General features: G+C 40.8%; 1 protein-coding gene across 4 annotated transcripts in view; it reads right to left on the reverse strand.

The window, feature by feature from the left end:
- SNX14 (sorting nexin 14) overlaps window positions 1-20,947 on the reverse strand; it is an 87,204-nt gene that overhangs the window by 47,543 nt on the left and 18,714 nt on the right. For 2 of the 4 annotated variants that reach the window (XM_056566025.1, XM_056566023.1), the window contains exons 2-9: window positions 20,768-20,888; window positions 19,626-19,699; window positions 19,468-19,546; window positions 19,189-19,232; window positions 10,359-10,446; window positions 8,393-8,477; window positions 7,621-7,777; window positions 6,212-6,287 (exon numbers count right to left, since the gene is read on the reverse strand). In XM_056566025.1, coding sequence (XP_056422000.1) covers window positions 6,212-6,287; window positions 7,621-7,777; window positions 8,393-8,477; window positions 10,359-10,446; window positions 19,189-19,232; window positions 19,468-19,546; window positions 19,626-19,699; window positions 20,768-20,888 — 724 coding nt within the window. Of the gene's footprint in view, window positions 1-6,211; window positions 6,288-7,620; window positions 7,778-8,392; window positions 8,478-10,358; window positions 10,447-19,188; window positions 19,233-19,467; window positions 19,547-19,625; window positions 19,703-20,767; window positions 20,889-20,947 lie in introns of all 4 variants that reach the window. The other 2 variants (XM_056566024.1, XM_056566022.1) reach the window with 1 other exon arrangement.

Raw genomic sequence — 20,947 nt, forward strand, 5'->3', positions numbered from 1 at the left:
TAAAATATATCACACACATTACATAAAATCAATTGTGTATTTAAAAATAAATAGAAACTAAACTTTTAGAGCAGTGGAAGTTACTAAGCGAAGCCAAAATTAGGTAAGCAATAAACCTAGAAAGAAAAATGCTTTTGTCATGCTCTTCTTCAGGATGTCACCGTACATGGCGTTCATGGTTCCTGCAATTATCTTGGTCTCACTGGACCACACGACATAGTTATCCATGTCCTTAGTCTGCTTGTCTTCAGCAAACTGTTTGTGGGCTTTCTTGTGCTTCGTCTTTAGAAAACTTGGTTAATGGATAAAAGTTCAATTCTTTGAATTTCAACTTGTGGCCATAGCGCATCACCGAAGGACAGCACAAGTGTGATAAAGAACGTACTATTTATTGATTCATGTACAAGAACAGGTACATGCAAGGACAATGCATTTCAGAGGGATCCCCTTTCTTCTTCAGGTCCAAGTTACACATACAAGATGAAACGTTTATACATGTGGAGATTTCAAATAATGGCAGGATTGGAGGTCACCTGGGGTTAACTGTGAAGCCAGCCCTCGTGGACTTAGGTATAGGGTTCTGTTACTCGTTGGGATAGGCTTGTCTGTATGTATAATACTTAAGAAATTGGCCCATTCAAAATCAATAAAATCCCACAATATAGTTCCCCTAGGGGTCCCTGGGCCGATTTGTAATAACACAACATCTACTTGGGGAAATTAATCCCCTCAGGAAAAACCCTGACTAAAGATCCCCTGTAAAATTTAACTTTTAATTAAACTTATTAAAATATCATCTTTTGTGTACTTCACATTTATTGCCACTAGATGGCCGTGGTTTTTAAAACATTCAACACTGTGCTCAGTTAATTCTTCTCTAAAGAATTATTAAAGGGGTACTCCGGCGAAATATTTTTTTTTTTTTAAATCAACTGGTGCCAGAAAGTTAAACAGATTTGTAAATTACTTCTATTAAAAAATCGTAATCCTTCCTGTACTTATTAGCTGCTGAATACTACAGTGGAAATTATTTCCCATTTGAAACACAGAGCTGTCTGCTGACATAATGAGCACAGTGCTCTCTGCTGACATCTCTGTCCATTTTAGGAACTGTCCAGGGTAAAAGGAAATCCCCATAGCAAACATATGCTGTTCTGGACAGTTCCTAAAATGGACAGAGATGTTAGCAGAGAGCACTGTGCTCATGATGTCGGCAGACAGCTCTGTGTTTCAAAAAGAAAAGAAAAGATTATGATTTTTTTTTATAGAAGTAATTTACAAATCTGTTTAAATTTCTGGCACCAGTTGATTTAAAGAAAAAAAAAAAAAAGTTTTTCATGGGAGTACCCCTTTAAGTGTCTGTGACACAGACTAGGGATCGACCGATATAGTTTTTTTAGGGCCGATACCGATAATCGGTGCAGGTTAGGGCCGATAGCCGATAACTTATACCGATATTCCGGTATAAGTTATCGGCTATTTATCCCCCCTGCGACACCGCTGCAGATCATTGATTTAAAGCGGGTGTACTAGGCCGGAGCCTGCCCGGAGTGGAGAAGATGACCGCCGGAGAAGAAGGACAGCCCGGACCGGTTCACTCTTCACCCCATTACGGGTAAGTTTAATTTTTTTATTGACTCGGAGGGTGGGGGAGGGGCCCGACCGGTATAGCGGTATGGGCAAAAATCCATACTGGTATACCGCCCAGCATCACGGTGGGGGGTGCGACGCGGTGCAGTGGGGGCGGTGCGGGGCATTATCGGCTTATCGGCAAGGTAATTGCCGATACCGATAATGCCCAAAATCGTGATTATCGGCCGATAATATCGGCCATACCGATAATCGGTCGATCCCTAATACAGACTACTAATTTTTCATGTATATCTAGTGTATTCCAGTGTCCGGCTGCAGTTCGGACACTCGGCGTACTAACTAGAAAGGACACTGGCACAGCGTGCTATTAAAACATTACACCTCTCCTCTAAACGTTTTGACCTCGTATTTTTTGAGAAAGCCATTTACAATGGCGAAAACGTTTTGAGGAGAGGTGTAATGTTTTACTAGCACTCTGTGCCAGTGTCCTTTCTAGTTAGTACGCTGAGTGTCCGAACTGCAGCCGGACACTGGAATACACTAGATATACATGAAACATTAGTAGTCTGTATCACAGACACTTAAAGGGGTACTCCGGTGAAAAACTTTTTTTTTTTTTTTTTTTTCAATCAACTGGTGCCAGAAAGTTAAACAGATTTGTAAATTACTTCTATTAAAAAATCTTAATCCTTTCTGTACTTATTAGCTGCTGAATACTACAGGGGAAATTCTTTTCTTTTTGAAACACAGAGCTCTCTGCTGACATCACGAGCACAGTGCTCTCTGCTGACATCTCTGTCCATTTTAGGAACTGCCAGAGCAGCATATGTTTGCTATGGGGATTTCGTTTTACCCTGGACAGTACCTAAAATGGACAGAGATGTCAGCAGAGAGCACTGTGCTCATGATGTCAGCAGACAGCTCTGTGTTTCAAACGGCAAATAATTTCCACTGTAGTATTCAGCAGCTAATAAGTACAGGAAGGATTAAGATTTTTTAATAGAAGTAATTTACAAATCTGTTTAACTTTCTGGCACCAGTTGATTTAAAAAAAAAAAATTTCACCGGAGTACCCCTTTAATAACTCTTTAGAGAGGAATTAACTGAGGACAGTGTTGAACGTTTTAAACACCACTGCCATCTAGTGGCAATAAATGTGAAGTACACAAAAGATGATATTTTAATAAGTTTAATAAAAAGTTAAATTTTACAGGGGATCTTTAGTCAGGGATTTTCCTGAGGGGATTCATTTCCCCAAGTAGATGTTGTGTTACGTTCAAATCAATAGGCCCATTATAGTCTGTGGGGAATGCTGGTAGTGATACAATGAAGCTACACAGCATTCCCTTTGGCTGAGAAATGTATGGGAGACTTAGCAGTGGGTTTGATTCCCACAGTTTAATAATGAGGTTAATGTTTAACCAGAAAGAAGGAAACGAGAATCGAAAAGACCAAGGAACTCCTGACACTAATGTGAACAAAGATGCCCAAATAAAATATTTAATCTGTCCTCCCATAAACTCACTCTACATGAAATCAGCCTTTTAAAAAAAGGGTCTCTCCTTGTCCCAAAAACAAACCGGATGGATTTTACCCTATTTCTGGATTTACACCAGTTTACAAAAAAATAAAATAATAATAATTACCTTACAGAGACTTTCTCTTACCAAACCATACCACCCAGGAGAAAGAACTCACTGTAGAAGCGGGAGAAGATCTCCCTGAAGGAAAACATCCAAACAAAGATTAAATCTCATGTCTACCCGGTACTCAGGGGCACCTAAAACTTTTTATGACCTGATGGCAGAAAAATTTAAACGCATACCAGTAGTGACAGAAGTGACAAAAATCCCAGGGAGAAGGGTTACTGACCCGAGATGAAAAGCGGGCGCTAAAGGAATTGAACAAAGACCTTGTTATACGTCCGGCGGAAAAGGGCGGAGGGCTGGTGATCCAAAACTATAGCAATTATTACAAGGAAGCAATGAACATCTTAAAAAAACACAGAATACTACAGGAAATTGGATTACAACCCCTATCCCATACTGGAAGAAAGAATACAACATCTACTTGATTATGCCATTGGCCAAAACATCATCAATAAAAAACGAAAAATGCTTCCTATAGGTCGATAACCCCTCCACTTCATACTATTACCACTTACCGAAAATTCACAAAAACACAGAAAGTCCACCCGGACAGGCCCATTACTGTGGGCGTCAATAGTCACACATCCCAAATATCCCACTACTTGGACCTCATCTTACAGGAGTATGTCCAATCTCTGCCGAGTTATCTAAAAAAAGCTCAGATGACCTAATAAACCGTGCAATGCCCCCTTAAATGGAAAAAGGGATGCATGTTCCTCACAATGGATGTTACTGCCCTCTATTCCAATATCAAACATGACGTTGGTCTAAACTGTGTTAAATTCACCCTGGAAAAAGGCCCATATGATACCACCCAACGAGAAGCAATTCCTCCTAGACTGTGTAGAAATAATTCTAACAACAACTATTTTCTGTATGACGCTAACCTGGTGATGGGCGTCTTCAGGGAGAAGTTTGTAACATCCCAAATGCTTTATAAAGAACACGCGTTTTGATGACCTCTTCAAAACGCGTTGCATCTTGGTCATTAAAGTACATCTGATCCTCCCTATTGTGTCCATCTGGGTTCGTCAGCATCGTGGTGAGCCGGCTGTATCCATTGAAGTCTTCCTCAGTTCGTTTTCCTTAGCAATAGATTTGAAACCTTGGTCAAGAGAGATGTTCTGCATATTCCACTTGGGTACACTCCAGCCCCACAGGTTCATCGAAGCCACTGAACTTATTAGATATTACATAGCTTGTACCCCCCTCATCAAGCCTTCCAACAGGAATAATCTTTCATTCTACTACCATCAAGATATGTATTCAATCACTTGGTCCATATGCACACGATGGTACTATTCTTAAACCCAAAAATTGTACAATGTTTTTCTTTTTTTACAGTACTCTGCTACCTAACAAATTACTCAGCTATACTTGTACATTACTCCCCTTCTACAATACTCTGCTGCAATCTACAGACACTGGTGAGGAATAGTCATCCTGTAGGTTCATTCAAACTTCACCTCTATGTTCATTTCATTCATGATGCCCAAATGCTTATGTAACCTAGTCCTCCAAATATGGGTATTCCACTTAACCCTGTCCATAAAAGGGACACTGTGGAGTTGGAAAGGGTGCAGAGACGCGCAACTAAACTAATATGGGGCATGGAACATCTTAGCTATGAGGAGCGATTAAAGGAGTCACAATTATTTAGTCTTGAGAAGAGACGTTTAAGGGGAGGGATATGATAAATGTATATAAGTATATAAATGGCCCATACAAAAAATATAGAGAAAAACTGTTCCAGGTTAAACCCCCCCAAAGGACGAGGGGGCACTCCCTCCGTCTGGAGAAGAAAAGGTTTAGTCTTAAGGGGCGACACAGCTTCTTTACCATGAGAACTGAACTTATGGAACAGTCTACCTCAGGAACTGGTAACAGCAGGAACAATTAACAGCTTTAAAACAGGATTAGATACATTCCTGGAACAAAATAACATTAATGCTTATGAAGAAATATAAAATCCCATCCCTTCCCCAATATCGCGCCACACCCCACCCTTCAATTCCCTGGTTGAACTTGATGGACATATGTCTTTTTTCGACCGTACTAACTATGTAACCCACATTATATTGTCATTGCTCATTAAAAGTTATCCATAACGGGTTATCCATATGGGTTCCCACTTTACCCACATATGTAAATTTTTATTAAATATTAACCACATTATTAAAGTGTAACAAGCCCTTAAATGTGTAACTTATTATGCCTATTATGCCTGAAATAGAAGAGGGAGCCTTTGAAATACGTTCTCCTTTGCTTGCACCTGTTCTTGTTCATGGATCAATAAAAAATAAATAAAAAAAAGTTCTTTATCACACTCGTCGTGCTATCCTTCAGTGATGCGCTACGTCGTGCTATCCTTCAGTGATGCCGTAATTCAAATAATAGGGGGATCACTGCCAGGAAACCCTTACTTTATCCACTGGCTATAGCGATGTCATGCCTGGACCAGCGATTGGCTGAGTTGTACTGTGAAGCCTCAACCCCTGGCACCAGGAGGAGGATTGTGCCGACAGCAATGTGACCTTAGCCTCAAAATAGATCTGACCAGGTTTCAGATTTCTGTTAATAGGGGACAAAATTCAGTTCTCTGGAGTACCCCTTTAAAATATATGAAACCTGGCTAGATCTATTTTGAGGCTAAGGTCCCATCTGCGTTGGAGCTTCATTCAGGAGATGGGTGGCAAAGACCGATTCATAGACAAACAACAGATCTAGACGGTCCAACACCAACAGGTCCAATAAGGACTTTAATGGGGTCTGTCGGATATTTGTCTGTTGTCCGTTGTTTTGCAGGAGGTGAGTTGAGAAAAAGAACAGACCTGCAGGATATTTTCTCCACTTAACTCCCATCATTTAAACGGACTCAAGGCTGATGTGAACCCGGCCTAATGTGTGAGCAAACATCAAAGTATAGCAAAAACAAAGTTATAAGTCAGCATTATATTCTAAGAACTTACTGGATCAGCCAGGAAGTCCATTGATGGGAGGAACACCGACCCAGAAAGAATCTCTCTCAGAAGCAATGTCAGAGGTCTGAAAAAAAGATCAACATACAATCACAAAAATGTGCTTTTATTAAAAGACATTGCATATCATACTGTTGCTAAAGAAGTTGATCTGAGTTGTCTAAGAATTTCTGTCCATCTATCATATTAGGGCATATGGACATCATAGAGTAATATGGAGAGCCAAGAAAGTAAGAGCAACACTCACATCGTTGGACTGGCCTGTTCATATACTGGGGAAACTCGAAAAATTTTAAAGGGTACCTCTCATCAAAAATCAAAAAAACTTTTGATATATTATAGATTAATGTATGCAGAATAACTTTACAATTGCATGTTATTAAAAAATATGCTTCTTTCTATTTAATTTTCCACTTTGAAGAAATGACCACTAGGGGTCTCCCTACCAGTCCTGGCAGCAAGCATTTCAGACTCATGCTGGAGTCCTAAACACTTCGAGCTGCCAGTCTGCTTTGTTCACAAAGGAGAACACTCAGAGCTGCCAGCCTGCTTTGTTCACAGCCTGTTTGGCTGTGAACAAAGCAGGCTGGCAGCTCTGAGTGTTTAGGACTCCAGCATGAGTCAGAAATGCTTGCTGACAGGACTGATCGGGAAAAATACAATAGAAAGAAGCATATTTTTCATTAACATGCTATTGGAAAGTTATTCAACATTCATTAATCTAAAATATATCAAAAGTTTATTTGATGAGAGGTACCCTTTAATATTGTGCAAAAATTTCTTTCTTTCAGTAATGCAACTTAAAAGGTTAAACTTATATATGAGAGAGACTCATTACATGCAAAGCAAGATATTTCAAGTCGTGATTTATCATAATTGTGATGATTATGCCTTACAGCTCATGAAAACCCCAAAGCCCCAATATATTATATGATTTGGGGAGCCATGTCATCTGCTGGTGTTGATCCACTGTGCTTCATTTAGTCCAGGGTCAATGCATGCGTCCACCAGGAGATTTTGGAGCACTTCATGCTTCCTTTCCTTTTAAGTTGCATTAATGAAATAAATAAACTTTTGCACGATATTCTAATTTTTCGAGTTTCACCTATATCACATGCAAACGGATGGGAAGCATGAAATAGATTTTCCCTGCAGCAGCTGGAGAAATGTATGGACAGAGGCAGCTTTATGTGCCCATTACATAAAATTGCCAGGAAAACATGTGTTCACACTGCTTAAATTATTATTATTTTTTTTAAACGTGCATTTGCAGGAGTTTTTCTATTCGCTGTAATCAGCAAAATATGGGTAAATTTTCTTTTACACAGTGTGAATTTAGCTAAGGGTCTGTCTATAATGTGCCACTTAGGATAAAACTATAATTAAACTATTAAAGTCACCTGCTATCTGTTGATTTTGGTGGTAGAATAAATGGAAATAGAAGTTCAGTAAGTTTTCGGAGGTAGCAAAGTTCATCTCTGCGACTTCTCAATGCAACATGAAGATCAGGTCCGTACTCCTCTAGTGCAGCTTGCTGCAGATACTCAGAGTTTTTTACTAATTGGAATGAAAAAAAAAAATGGAATCATTTTAACCAATAGCGTTTCCCCAACCATTATACATACCAGCATTTTGAGTTTGTACAACAGTCTTTATCAATACTGCAGTGCCAATGCTTACTACTGTATATATGTGTAATGGTTTTGCTTAATAGAAAGTATAAGTTAAAAATAAGATGTTAAATTAAATCACAAATTGTGATTTCTGACTCTACAATCAGTGCACAAAGTGAAGCAAACACCGTAGTTAAAGATTATGGACCTCCTTCATGACAACATGGTGTTCTTTACATCCTTTAATTATAATCCATTGCCAAATGTATACAAGATCTGAATTAGCCAAATGATACATAGCAATACTAACAGATCCATGCAAAATGCATTGTCACTTGTCTAAATATCATCCCGATTCACTATATAAATGGTTCAGGTGTGTAAGATTTGTCATTTTGGGCTTATTCACACAGAGCAGTTTTGTTGTCACGGTTTTTGGAAAAACCACTGCACTTTTTTTTAATGTTGTACAATGGTCTTTTTTTATGTGTGAGACTGCCAGGAGAATGTGAAAAGTATTACTGTAGCAGAAACTGAACATCAAGCAGTGTCATCGTACCTTTTTGTCTGGCTTTGGAAATTATTTCAATATGCTTCATAGCAGCTTTCAATAATTTTCTTGTTATTACAGATGGAATATCCACCTATAAATAGAATAAAAGTTATATGGCTACAATTGGTTAATGGCTGAGCAGACGTTTCCAGTGTGTCAACTGAAAGCAGAAAGTGCTGCTCTACCAGGACCAGGCACCATAGGATAGACAAAGTGGGGGATCAGGGAAGGTAAGTATAGGGATTCATTTTTGCCTATGCAACTCGATAAAATGCTCACTGTTAGTCTCATAGAAAGGAACAGGGAAAGTGACTATATAGCAGTAGCTGTGGGATGCAAACAGTGACAAGGCCGGTAAGATGGGCAGACAGAAAGACAAGAAGAGCATCATTACCGGTAAATGAGGTCGCCTGAGAAAAGGAACATCATCCTGGCTGTTTAATCATACCATGTTTATTATTTTTATTTTTCCCCTTAAGGGGTACTCCGGCGCTTAGACATCTTATCCCCTATCCAAAGGATAGGGGATAAGATGCCTGATCGCGGGGGTCCCACCGCTGGGGAGCCCCGTGATCTTGCACGCAGCACCCCAGTTAAAATCAGTCCCTGGAGCATGTTCGCTCCGGGTCTGAATACCGGCGACCACGGGGCCGGAGGCGTACGGCAGCTGTCATGCCCCCTCCCATAGGCTTGCATTGAGGGGAGGAGCATGACGTCACACGGGGGCGGAGGCTTGACGTCACACGCCGCCGGTAACCAAACCCAGAGCGAACATGCTCCGGGGACTGATTTTAACTGGGGTGCTGCGTGCAAGATCACGGGGGCCCCCAGCAGCGGGACCCCCGCAATCAGGCATTTTATCCCCTATCCTTTGGATAGGGGATAAGATGTCTAAGCGCCGGAGTACCCCTTTAATCAATCATCTTGAAAGATAAATAGATTTGAACATACAATCCTTTATTTGCTTCAATAATATAGTGCAATACTTTAATTGCAGTGTATTACGGCTCTCAATGTCACATAGAGAGGCAGCCTAATATGGCCTTACTGAGGCACACAAACATGGCAGGCCTTTGTTTGGCCCACTGTGTCAATGAGATGACAAGGGAGTCGGTCTCTTAATCTACCCAACCATTTAGATATCATGGTCAAACAGGCCAGATCTTAGTTATGTCAGTTCCCTATCCTTTTGGTGGAGTGTCAACATAATATACAGCTGACACCAACTGCTCATGGTGTGGGCAGAGCTATAATAGTACTGCTAAAGCTATAAGGATCAGCAACACTACAAGTCCCACAGGGTCCCGTCTAAAGGGCTGTGGTGCCCGCAGTGTCAGGCCCGGACCTGTTCATGCCCTTCGATCTTAACCACCATAAGTATATTCCAGCATCAACCGCACTAACCAGTTGTACAGGTTTGTAATGCAGGTGACACTAATGACAATGATAGTAACTGCTCTCCGCTTCGTGTCTCTATTCCGAGCAGGGGTGGACGCGTTAATAGGAAGATGCCGGCCAGATGTCACCAAGCATGGGGAGCTTGGAAACCGCTCCATGCACCCCATTTGCATGTGCCAAAGATCCACAATTGATGCCCAACAGAGGCACAGAGCAGAGACCAATAAATAATATTGTTGTCAGTGTCACCCGCACTACAAGCCAGTATCAAAAGGTTAGAGCTTTTAATACTGATGACAAATACCCTTTAAAACAGCATTTTTTGACTGAACATACATGCAACAATTCAAAGTACTATATTGCATTTTTCAGCTTTATAAAAGGTGATCTAGCACTGCCGAAACACTGCATGTATGTTTGGTAAAACAAAGTTGTCTGCAAATGGAGTTGGTGCTTTGGTCAGTACTGCTAAAGCGTGAACGAAAAAAAAAAAAAAGAAAAAAAAAATTATATATATATATATATATATATATATATATATATATATATATATATATATATAAAATCTGATCACCTTCTGTATCCTTCGCACAAGAACTGATGCAAAGAATCTCAAGGTCATCCTCAGTTCATCCACGGAAGATTCATCTTCAGTTATGTCACTGCCATGAGATAGAAAAAGTAAAGACAATACAGTAAAACTGCAAGAAAATCCTCAACAAGTGGTAACAAAAAGATCACATTAATAGTGATAGACAAACAACCCATAACAAATACACAAACCACAAATACAGCACAAATCAATGTTTGTTTAATACAGTAGAACCTCCCAATAGCCGACACAGGCAATAAAAAAAAAAAAGTGTCCGCTATTGAGAGATAATAATCACTGATAGATTGCCAAAGGCAATCCAATAAAGGCCCTGAGGGTCCCAACCAAAGATTTACTATATACAGGACTTTAATTTGCGGGTCCAAAAATATAATAATGAAAAAAGAAGGAAAAACTCACACATTTAAAAATACTATGTGCTCCTAACTAATAGCTGAATTAAGGCTTATTGGGCTCGACTAGCTCCACCATTTTCTTTAATTCGTAGGAGATACATTGTGTTTTTTGTATCCCAGAACTACTGATTGTTAGGGTACATAGCAGTTAAAACCATAACACTGCCCCCCTCAACGTTTTGCCACCAAGTGGCTTTGTCAAGAGGCAAATGGGCAATGGCGAACAGAAAACGCCGACCGGACCTTTTAACACCTCCTGTTGTGATGTCACCAATGTTATTGCCAATCAAAAATGGAAATAAAATCCCATCAGCCATTGTGACAAACCCTCCAATCGATCTGTATCAAGTCTTGAGTGACAAGTTGATAGCCAACCAGATAGCTCAAGAAACTCACCACTACATGTCTGCCACGTCTCTCTTCTTGATAGGAGTTCGTCCGGACTTCCAGCACCGACGTCATGTGTAAACAATGCGCAGAACACACTGCGAGCGGACTTCGTATCTGTAAGTACCTGAAATGCCTGCCGCGCATGTGCCGGAGTCTAAACTGCGCGTTCTCAACTGCGCGAGAACTTAGCTGTTATTTCGCTTACTCATTGTATATGCTGATAGTGCCTGCGCACTAGAAGGTGCGCAAACACTTTACCATCACCCAGGAAGAACAATGGATACACAGACACTTTGGTCCAGAGCCAAAAAGGAGTGGATATATAGAAGAAGTAAATTACATTAGATAAGTTACCATTTAGTGTTGCCAGTTATTTAATTTTGTTAAAAGGTTACCACCCAGGTAAGTATACAGTGAGGAAATTAGGGTGTGTACAAATCAATTAATTGATTCAGAGGGTAAGTATTAGGCATGGTGATAACTAAACCCCTTCTCTGACCGCAGGGGAGGGGAAAGGAGAAAAAGAGGTAAAAGGTGAGAAGGAAGAATCTCTATAAGGAATAGGGTTTGAATAAGGCTGAAATGGGAGAATAGTCATATTAATAAACTTCATGATATTAATGGAGGTGACTGGTTCCGGTCGACTTGAGTGATAATAACCTTCAAATAATAACTCACAATTGATTAGTTATTGGTAGAACGTAAAAGAGGTCACAAAAAGGCAGAAAAAGTAAAACCTTCATTTAATCCTTTCGGACTCAAACTTTGTAATTTGTAGATCCACTTCGCCTCAATACGCAAGAGGATCTTATCTAGATCACCCCTTCTGGGACCTAACTTGCACTTGATAAAGCCCCAAAATTGTAATTGGGACACGTCACCATTGTGGACTTCCCAGAGGTGTCTAGATAGAGGTGTATCCCCTTTATTTTTAATCATGCTGAGATGTTTTGATATTCTCCTCCGAAACTGCTGAACTGTTTTACCAACATAGAATTTAGGACATCCGCATTCCACTATATATACAATGCCCATGGTTTGGCAATTGATAAAATCTCTAATCTCATATTGGTGATTGTCAACTGGGTTAACGAAGGTTTTCTTTTTGGGAAAAAATTTGCAGAAAGTACATTTCCCGCAAGGGAAAGACCCCACAATAGTAGAGGCCAACCAATTACTTGGAGCCCCCTCTGAATAATGGCTCCTTACTAGTTGCTCACGTAAGTTTTTGCCCCTTCTGTAAGTGACAGAAGGATGCTGGGGGATCACTTCCCTAATTTCTGGATCCGCTAGTAGGATTGGCCAGTACTTCTGCAATATGTTCTTTACTTGTTTGTTGTTAGAATCGTAGTTTCCTATGCATCTGATAACACGAGGAGTGTCATCAGGATGTCGGGTTTGTAAAAGATAATTTCTGTCTGTCGCCCTGGCCCTAGCAAATGCCCTGTGTAAGGTTTTCTTAGGGTAACCACGTTCGATGAAGCGATTATAGAGTAAATTGCTCTCTTGTAAAAAGGAATCTTCAGTCGAACAATTCCTACGGGCTCTCAAGTACTGGCCCGTAGGAATCCCTCTCTTAAGAGGGACTGGATGGTAGCTAGACCATTCCAAAAAGCTATTGGTAGAGGTAGGTTTGCGATAGACTTTAGTTTTGACACTGCCATCAGACTCCAGAGATATCGTCAGATCTAAAAAGTTGATAGTAGTGGGGTGAATTTCAAAGGTGAACTTCATCCCAATGGTGTTCGTGTTAAGTTGTGTAACAAAATCGTGAAAAAGTGCTTCAGTGCCATCCCAAAAGAGTAGAATGTCGTCAATATAACGACCCCAGAAAGAAATGTGGGAAGTTAAATCAGCCAAGTGCTCAGAAAAGACCAAGGTGTCCTCCCACCACCCTAAAAAAAGATTTGCATAATTCGGTGCACACACCGTGCCCATTGCTGTGCCTTTCTTCTGAAAGTAAAATTGTCTATCAAACAAAAAATAATTGTGAGTGAGTAGGAAAAATAATAGTGAGGAGATCAATTGATTATGTGCAGTGTACTGCATGCCTCTGGTGCAAAGAAAGTGATTGACAGCCTTTATTCCCAAATCGTGTTGAATATTAGTATAAAGTGATTCAACATCTAGACTGGCTATCATTGTACCAGGTGAAAAAGAAATCTCCTGGAGTCTGGTGACAGTGTCCTTAGTATCACGAAGAAAGGATGGCAAAGTTGCCACAAATGGGGCCAAAAATTGATCAATGTACCCACTGATTCATTCTGTAAGATTGTTGTTACCTGAAACTATTGGGCGTCCAGGGACAGGGCGACAGAGTTTGTGTATTTTAGGTAGAGCATACATAGTTGCCACAGTGGGTTTTTCATTATAACATACACGGAACTCATCATCTGAAATCAAATCTTGGCCCTTTGCTTCTTGAAGTAAATTGTGGAGTTCAGATAGGAATCGTTCGGTAGGATTCCCATCTAGTTTCATGTAAGTCTCACTATCACTGAGCAACCTAAGAACCATATTCTTATAATCACTTCTGTCCATAATTACAATGTTGCCCCCTTATCGGAGGGCTTGATTGTAATTGTATCATTACTCTCTAGTTGGCGCAACGCTTGAATTTCTCTAGTTGTTAGGTTCTTGACACTATTGAATCTGGATGGTTTAAGTTGGGATAGTTCATTACTTGCCATTCTCACAAATGTCTCGATGTTACTATATTGGGTAAAACTAGGCGTAAATTTCGATTTGGGTTTAACCGAGGAGTATGGGGCACTAATAGTGCTAATTCCTGTCTCATTGTCCCGCAATAGTGATTCCAAATCACGGACGACTTGTTCGTCCCGCTGAGACCTAACCAAAGGGTTCTGATCTCGATGGAGGTGGAATTTATGTAGTGCCAATTTACGGGCAAAGAGATTTAGGTCTTTTACCCATTCGAAAGCATCATATTTGGGAGTCGGAGTGAAAGAAAGACCTTTGCTCAGAACTGATATTTGATCATTCGTAAGTATAAGGGATGATAAATTACAGATGCGTGAAGCCTGATTCCCAACTAATTTTTCTGTGTTGGATATGCCCATTTTTCCCGGTCTCTCAGCTGTACACCCATTCCTAAAAAAGAAGAAGGAGCTACTGCAGTCATCGCATTGGGGGTAGAAAATTGCCCCATAGGTATCAGTGGTGCTGCTGTGGTAATAATGGGTGGTTGAGTCATTGGTACTGTTTGTAACGAAGTGGAATATGAGGCTGAGGTACCAGAGAATTCCAAGTTTGGGGTGGACACAACAGAGTTGACTTGATTAATAGATGTATTGGGAAGATTCGTGCGTACTGGATAGTGTGGATGTACGGACACTTGATTAGCAGTGGTATTCTTTCCACTGTTAGTGTTTGATTTTTTTGGGGGGGTATCTTCGCTTGTATTTCTGCGTGTATTTGGGTTTTGCAGACTGCGAAGGACCTGCTCCACCACAAGAGAATGTGTCTTCAGAGCCTGACACTTCTGACTCAGAGATATCCGTATACTGGGGAAATCTCTCTGTTGGTTTACGAATGTAAATCCGTCCTGTTTCAAAATCCCTTTTGTCCCGAATATACTTCCTATGTTTTCTTTCTTTAATTTCAGATTGGAAGAGTTCGATGTGTTTTTGAAGTCTTTGTTCAAAATTGTTAAATTCGGGATGGGCTCTAAATCCTTGTATCTCACCTAACTGTCGATCTAATTGTACAGTGACCTCGGAGAAAACCTTCTTTTCGTAACCCAGAAGATACTCAAGCATACGTAGCGAGTTTTCTGTTAATAGTTGTTGCCAACCAGACAGGAACTCGGTATCACCCTGGTGGGAATTTGGTGTTATATTTATACGTAATCCTCTGTAAACAATTTTTTGCTGTAAATAGGTGTCCAAGCTTATAATTTCCCACCAGGATCTTATGTACTGCTTGTAAGTCTTTTGGAGATTGCGAAATGCGGATTGGATGTCAATAAGATTAAGCGGCAGCTCGTTTGAGGAGAAAATGTGTGCAGCGTCACTTAAATAGTTTTCAGGATTAGGTTTTCCTGCCAAAAAACCTTCCATCACTAACCTATAATAGGTATAGTCTCAATAAATAAGAGGTGCTAACCTCAAACAATAATAATACAAAAGAGCGAGACTAATGGCTGGAGGGCAAAATATACAATAATCACTGATAGATTGCCAAAGGCAATCCAATAAAGGCCCTGAGGGTCCCAACCAAAGATTTACTATATACAGGACTTTAATTTGCTGGTCCAAAAATATAATAATGAAAAAAGAAGGAAAAACTCACACATTTAAAAACACTATGTGCTCCTAACTAATAGCTGAATTAAGGCTTATTGGGCTCGACTAGTTTGTTCTGCGCATTGTTTACACATGACGTCGGTGCCGGAAGTCAAGAAGAGAGACGTGGCAGACATGTAGTGGTGAGTTTCTTGAGCTATCTGGTTGGCTATCAACTTGTCACTCAAGACTTGATACAGATCGATTGGAGGGTTTGTCGCAATGGCTGATGGGAGCCATTTTTGATTGGCAATAACATTGGTGACATCACAACAGGAGGTGTTAAAAGGTCCGGTCGGCGTTTTCTGTTCGCCATTGCCCATTTGCCTCTTGACAAAGCCACTTGGTGGCGAAACGTTGAGGGGGGCAGTGTTATGGTTTTAACTGCTATGTACCCTAACAATCAGTAGTTCTGGGATACAAAAAACACAATGTATCTCCTACGAATTAAAGAAAATGGTGGAGCTAGTCGAGCCCAATAAGCCTTAATTCAGCTATTAGTTAGGAGCACATAGTGTTTTTAAATGTGTGAGTTTTTCCTTCTTTTTTCATTATTATATTTTTGGACCCGCAAATTAAAGTCCTTTATATAGTAAATCTTTGGATGGGACCCTCAGGGCCTTTATTGGATTGCCTTTGGCAATCTATCAGTGATTATTGTATATTTTGCCCTCCAGCCATTAGTCTCGCTCTTTTGTATCGCTATTGAGAGATGTCCCTAATTGTGAAAAAGGGCTCAAAAATCTTCCTAAATGACGGAATACTGTACTGTACTCACTCCAGAGTGAAATTACCTATAAAACACAATAAAAAGCTATATTACAGTAGAATATCCCAGTGTTTTTTAATCTTCCCTTATCTCCCCCCCCCACCGCATCATTACATCCGCCCTTTATACCCTGTGCCATCTTATTCTCCTGTGCATTGTGCCAAATTATCCCCCCTTACTTCCTGTACCACATAATTTCCCCTTGATCCCCCTGAGCCATTTCATTCCCCCTTTATTACATTCATCACCCCCTCTTTATAAAATGCCACAGAGTGATAAAGGGGGAATAAAATAGCACAGGGGGTGGTAAAGAGGGGGGTCATGAATTTGCACAGAGGGCAATAAAGGGGGAATTAAATAGAACAGGAGGATCCTGAGGAAATTATTTGGCACAGGGAGGTAATAAAGGGGGGGATGATTTGGCACAAGGGGAATCAGGGGAGGAAGGGGGTGAATGATGTGGCCGGCAGATGTACTGTACAGAAGCAGGGGAAACCTGTTTAAACATTGGTCTTCTGCTTCTGCAGGGGGGTGCAGTGGGGGCCTGGGCCCATTACTGGGTTATTGGGTGTACCCCCAGAAGCTAGCCCTGTGTACAAGGTAGGGCCGGCATATAAGCCTGGTTGTACCCTAATGGGAGTGTTTTGTGACCTATTGTACCCTATTGGGTCTGTCTGCGTCCACTATTGGGAAAGTCCCCTATTCAGAGGGTGCAAATACATTAAGTCTTATGGGACGCTGCCTGGGAAGTAAAAACTGTCCGGTATTGGGAGGTGTCCGCTAAGGGAGATTTTACTGTATCTGAACATTCTGATTAATTCAAACAAATAAATCCAAGAAATTATCCAAGTCTGGGAAAATACACTGAATATCACCCATATCTGTCCGCATAAAAAATTTTGATAAGACACAAAAGAAAGTAGTGAACACTGAAGCAGTGTTTGCCCTATATAAATCTTCCCTCCAGTGATATGGTCGGTGCTCACAAACTATACGCTGCTAGTGGTGATGAAGCATCTAATGGTGGCGTACGGCTCTGGCCCGTCACTTGATTCCCCAGTTTCCATCCTCCGCCTCCCTGATTGTTCACCAAATGGACATGATGTGAATCATCCTGCTGCTATCAACTTACTGGATGAGTTGCTCCACATTTTTCTCTCAAGTGTTTGCAAAAAATTTTGATAATTGCAAAAATAGCTCAAAAGTATATATTTTTCATTTTCCATATGTTGACTAGCTCTGTGTTGCACCCGTTTTCTCATTTTTCTAGATCTTACTGTGGGCAGAACTACAGTATCCAGGATTTTTTTTTAAAATCTCTATAGTGCTTTCCATAGTAAAGGTATAAGCCTTTTTGTTATTATGCTATGTTCTCTACCATACCAAGAGCCCAGGTAAGTCCTGCCCATGTGCTCTTTATCCAGTGGTTGTCAAACAGGATAGACAGATGCAAGTGGGCTCTTTCCATGCTGGGGAATGCCCCCTAGGCTTTCAAGCCTTATTTACATAATACAAAATAGACTTATATCATCTTGACACTAGAAAGGACTATTGAGACAAAAAGGTATGCCCAGAATTCTGAAGACTAGCCTTATCTAGCCATGTGATTGATTAACACACGTTTTTCTGCTTAAAGGTCCACATAAACACTTAAAGGGTAACTCTCATTAAAACTAATTTTTGCTATTGCACTCCTTATGGTAAATAAAAAATATTTCTAATATACTTTGTTTAAAGAAAAAAAAGTTTTCTATGTTTTATTTGTGCTTAAAAAAGCTCAAGAGCACATTTTCCCCCATCTCATCAACAGACTTTGGACCGAAGCCCAAACACAGGAAGTGCAGTCTGGAGTGCTGAGGGGGGTGTGTCCAACCAACATCATATGACAGTTAAAGGGAACCAAGCATCAGATTTTACCCTATATAACGCTTGGCAAAGCGTTATATAGGGTAAAATCTTTATTTTCGCCATTCCCGGGGGACGCTCCTGCCCCCAGGGATGGTGAAGATATGAAGTTATAAACTAGTCACCACCGCCGCCGTAAGTAGTCACCTGGGCGGGGAGCTCTTCTCCCCTACTCCCGTTCTTCGGCCGGCAGCGACGCCCCCTCCGCTTGATTGATGGGCTGCGTCATTGCCCTGCTCCGTCTGTTTAGTGAGCGGAACAATGACGACGCAGCAGGAGCGTCCCCCGGAAATGCTGAAAATAAAGATTTTACCCTATATAATGCTTTGCCAAGTGTTATATAGGGTAAAATCTGATGATTGGTTCCCTTTAAGTGTGAGAGGAGCTATGATTGGATGAGGCTGGACAACCCCCCCCCCCCCCAGCACTCCAGGCTGCACTTCCTGTGTTTGGACTTCGATCCAAAGTCTGTGTACGAGATGGGGAAAATGTGCTCTTGAGCTTTTTTAAGCACAAATAAAACATAGAAAACTTTATTTTTTTTAAACAAAGTATATTAGAAATATTTTTTATTTACCATAAGGAGTGCAATAGCAAAAATTAGTTTTAATGAGAGTTACCATTTAAAGGAATACTGTAGTGGAATATAACTTATCCTCTATCTGAAGGACCCCCTGTACGGGGCCGTGGCAGTAAGAAGGAAGGGGGCATTCCGTCCCCGCATGACACAGCGGCTGACACGCCCCCTCCATGTATCCCATATCCCCTCCATGTATCCTGTGGACTACCGCAGCCCCACACAGAAGATTGCGGGGAGTCCCAGCGGTCTATAACTTATCCCCAATCTTTCGGATAGGGGATAAGTTATATTTCACAACAGTACTCCTTTAATATTGGCCCAAAGGTTTACACTATTACATATTGGCAAGACATCAAAATCAAAACTCAGGTACAAGCCCTAAAATACATTAAAAAAAATTAGGTAAACAGGCTGATCAATTATGTAATGATTACGTATATTTACATACCGATACCAGGGGTAAACAAAGTTTTCCAGTACAAGTTCAAACACCTAAAAAAAAAAAAAAAAAAAAAGGGATGAGAAACCTATAAACAGTCATAACCATGCGCCACCCTACAAGCACTGTACTAGCATAACAAAATGTAACACAGCGTAGAATGTTCCTTCAAACCGAAAATATTAAAGGTTAAATAAAAGCCCCAAAAAATCCCCTCTCTATGTAACCTTAATTGCTTTGTAAATAATCACTACTTTATAAAAAATGATATGCACAAAATGGTAATACCTCAGAAAGTGATGCATCAACTTTGGAAGGAACCTTTAAGTCCAGCCATGGCTGATAGTTCTCCAGCTGCAGCGTCGGTCTGAAATCAGCACAACATTTTTAGAAAGAAATAGTAAAATCTGGCTAAGGTTCAGTTCACATTTCTTTTTTCAACTTACCTATGCCTTTGGCACTTAACTTTGCCACACACTGCACAGCTATGGCCTTGTGGGAAAAGCTCTTGCAGTTCTGCCTGCTAGAGAAAAGAGATTCAAAATGGACATGCCTTACTATGTGCAGATTTATTATGCTTAAGTAACTGGCAATGAAGGGTAATGTCATTCCCAAAAATAATGATAGCAGCAAATGCTATAAAATGCATTTAGTGTAATTTTTCAAGCAGTTCCATGATCTTTGCTTAGGCCAGCATGGGACCACTGTAGCCTTACAATGGGCTTAAAGGGGTAGTCCAATGTTGAAAAACGTATCCCCTATCCTAAGGATACGGGATGAGTTTCAGATCGCAGGGGGGGAAATCGCTCGGGCCTCCCGGCTCGCTGGACAGATAGCGCGTGTTGACCACTGCATGAAGCGGAGGCAGACATGACCCCTCAATACAACTCTATGGCAGAGCCGGAGATTGCCGAAGGCAGCGCTCCGCCTCTGCCATAGAGTTGTATTGAGGAGGCGTGTCAGACACCGCTTCGTGCGGTGGTCAACACGCCCCCTTCCCGTGGGCTGTCGGGGCCGCAGCGGGCGGACCCCCCGTGATCTGAACCTTATCCTATATCCTTAGGATAGTGGATACGTTTTTCACCACTGGATATCTCCTTTAACAGCCACATGTAGTAATAGCGGTGGTCATATGTCAGCTACTTGTAAACAAAGTACAAAGTATTGGGCCCCAAGGAGGGGCCTGATGATGGAAGACCAGAAGGGACCACAGGATCTAACAAGATGCCCCAATCATTATTAACCATGGGGTCTAGGAGGTTAAATAGCTGGGAACCTAGTTATCTCCATACTTCCTTAGCCCCATAACATATGTTTAAGTCATGGGGCTTAAGGGTTAAACAACCATACACGACCATATACATAAACAGTTTGTGATACTTCTGCACATAATATTAAAGCTAAGATTGCAAAAATCCCCCAGAGATTTGTGTATTTTATTATCAATGTAGAATGTCAGGACCGCTAAGACAGTTTTCACATAGGGGGTTGGGCTGTCAGAGGCCATCTGTCCCCAAGAGGGCCAAATGTCACATTATTTTTAACAGAAGCTTAAAAGTGCAATAAAAAATGTAATTAAATACTGTACCTTGGGCTTATATTTTATATTGAAAAGAATATTAGGAAGGAGAGATTCAGGTTCCAAAGTGCAATATAATGTGACAACTCCAGCAAGGAAAGACCAGAAAATCATAAGAATATGGAGGTATCTGCAAAAAAGAGAAAAAGTTAACTTGATTATAAAAAAACGGCAGACTGCACACCCTCC

The sequence above is a fragment of the Hyla sarda genome, chromosome 3, assembly GCF_029499605.1.
Source record: "Hyla sarda isolate aHylSar1 chromosome 3, aHylSar1.hap1, whole genome shotgun sequence".
Classification (NCBI taxonomy): Eukaryota; Metazoa; Chordata; class Amphibia; order Anura; family Hylidae; genus Hyla; species Hyla sarda.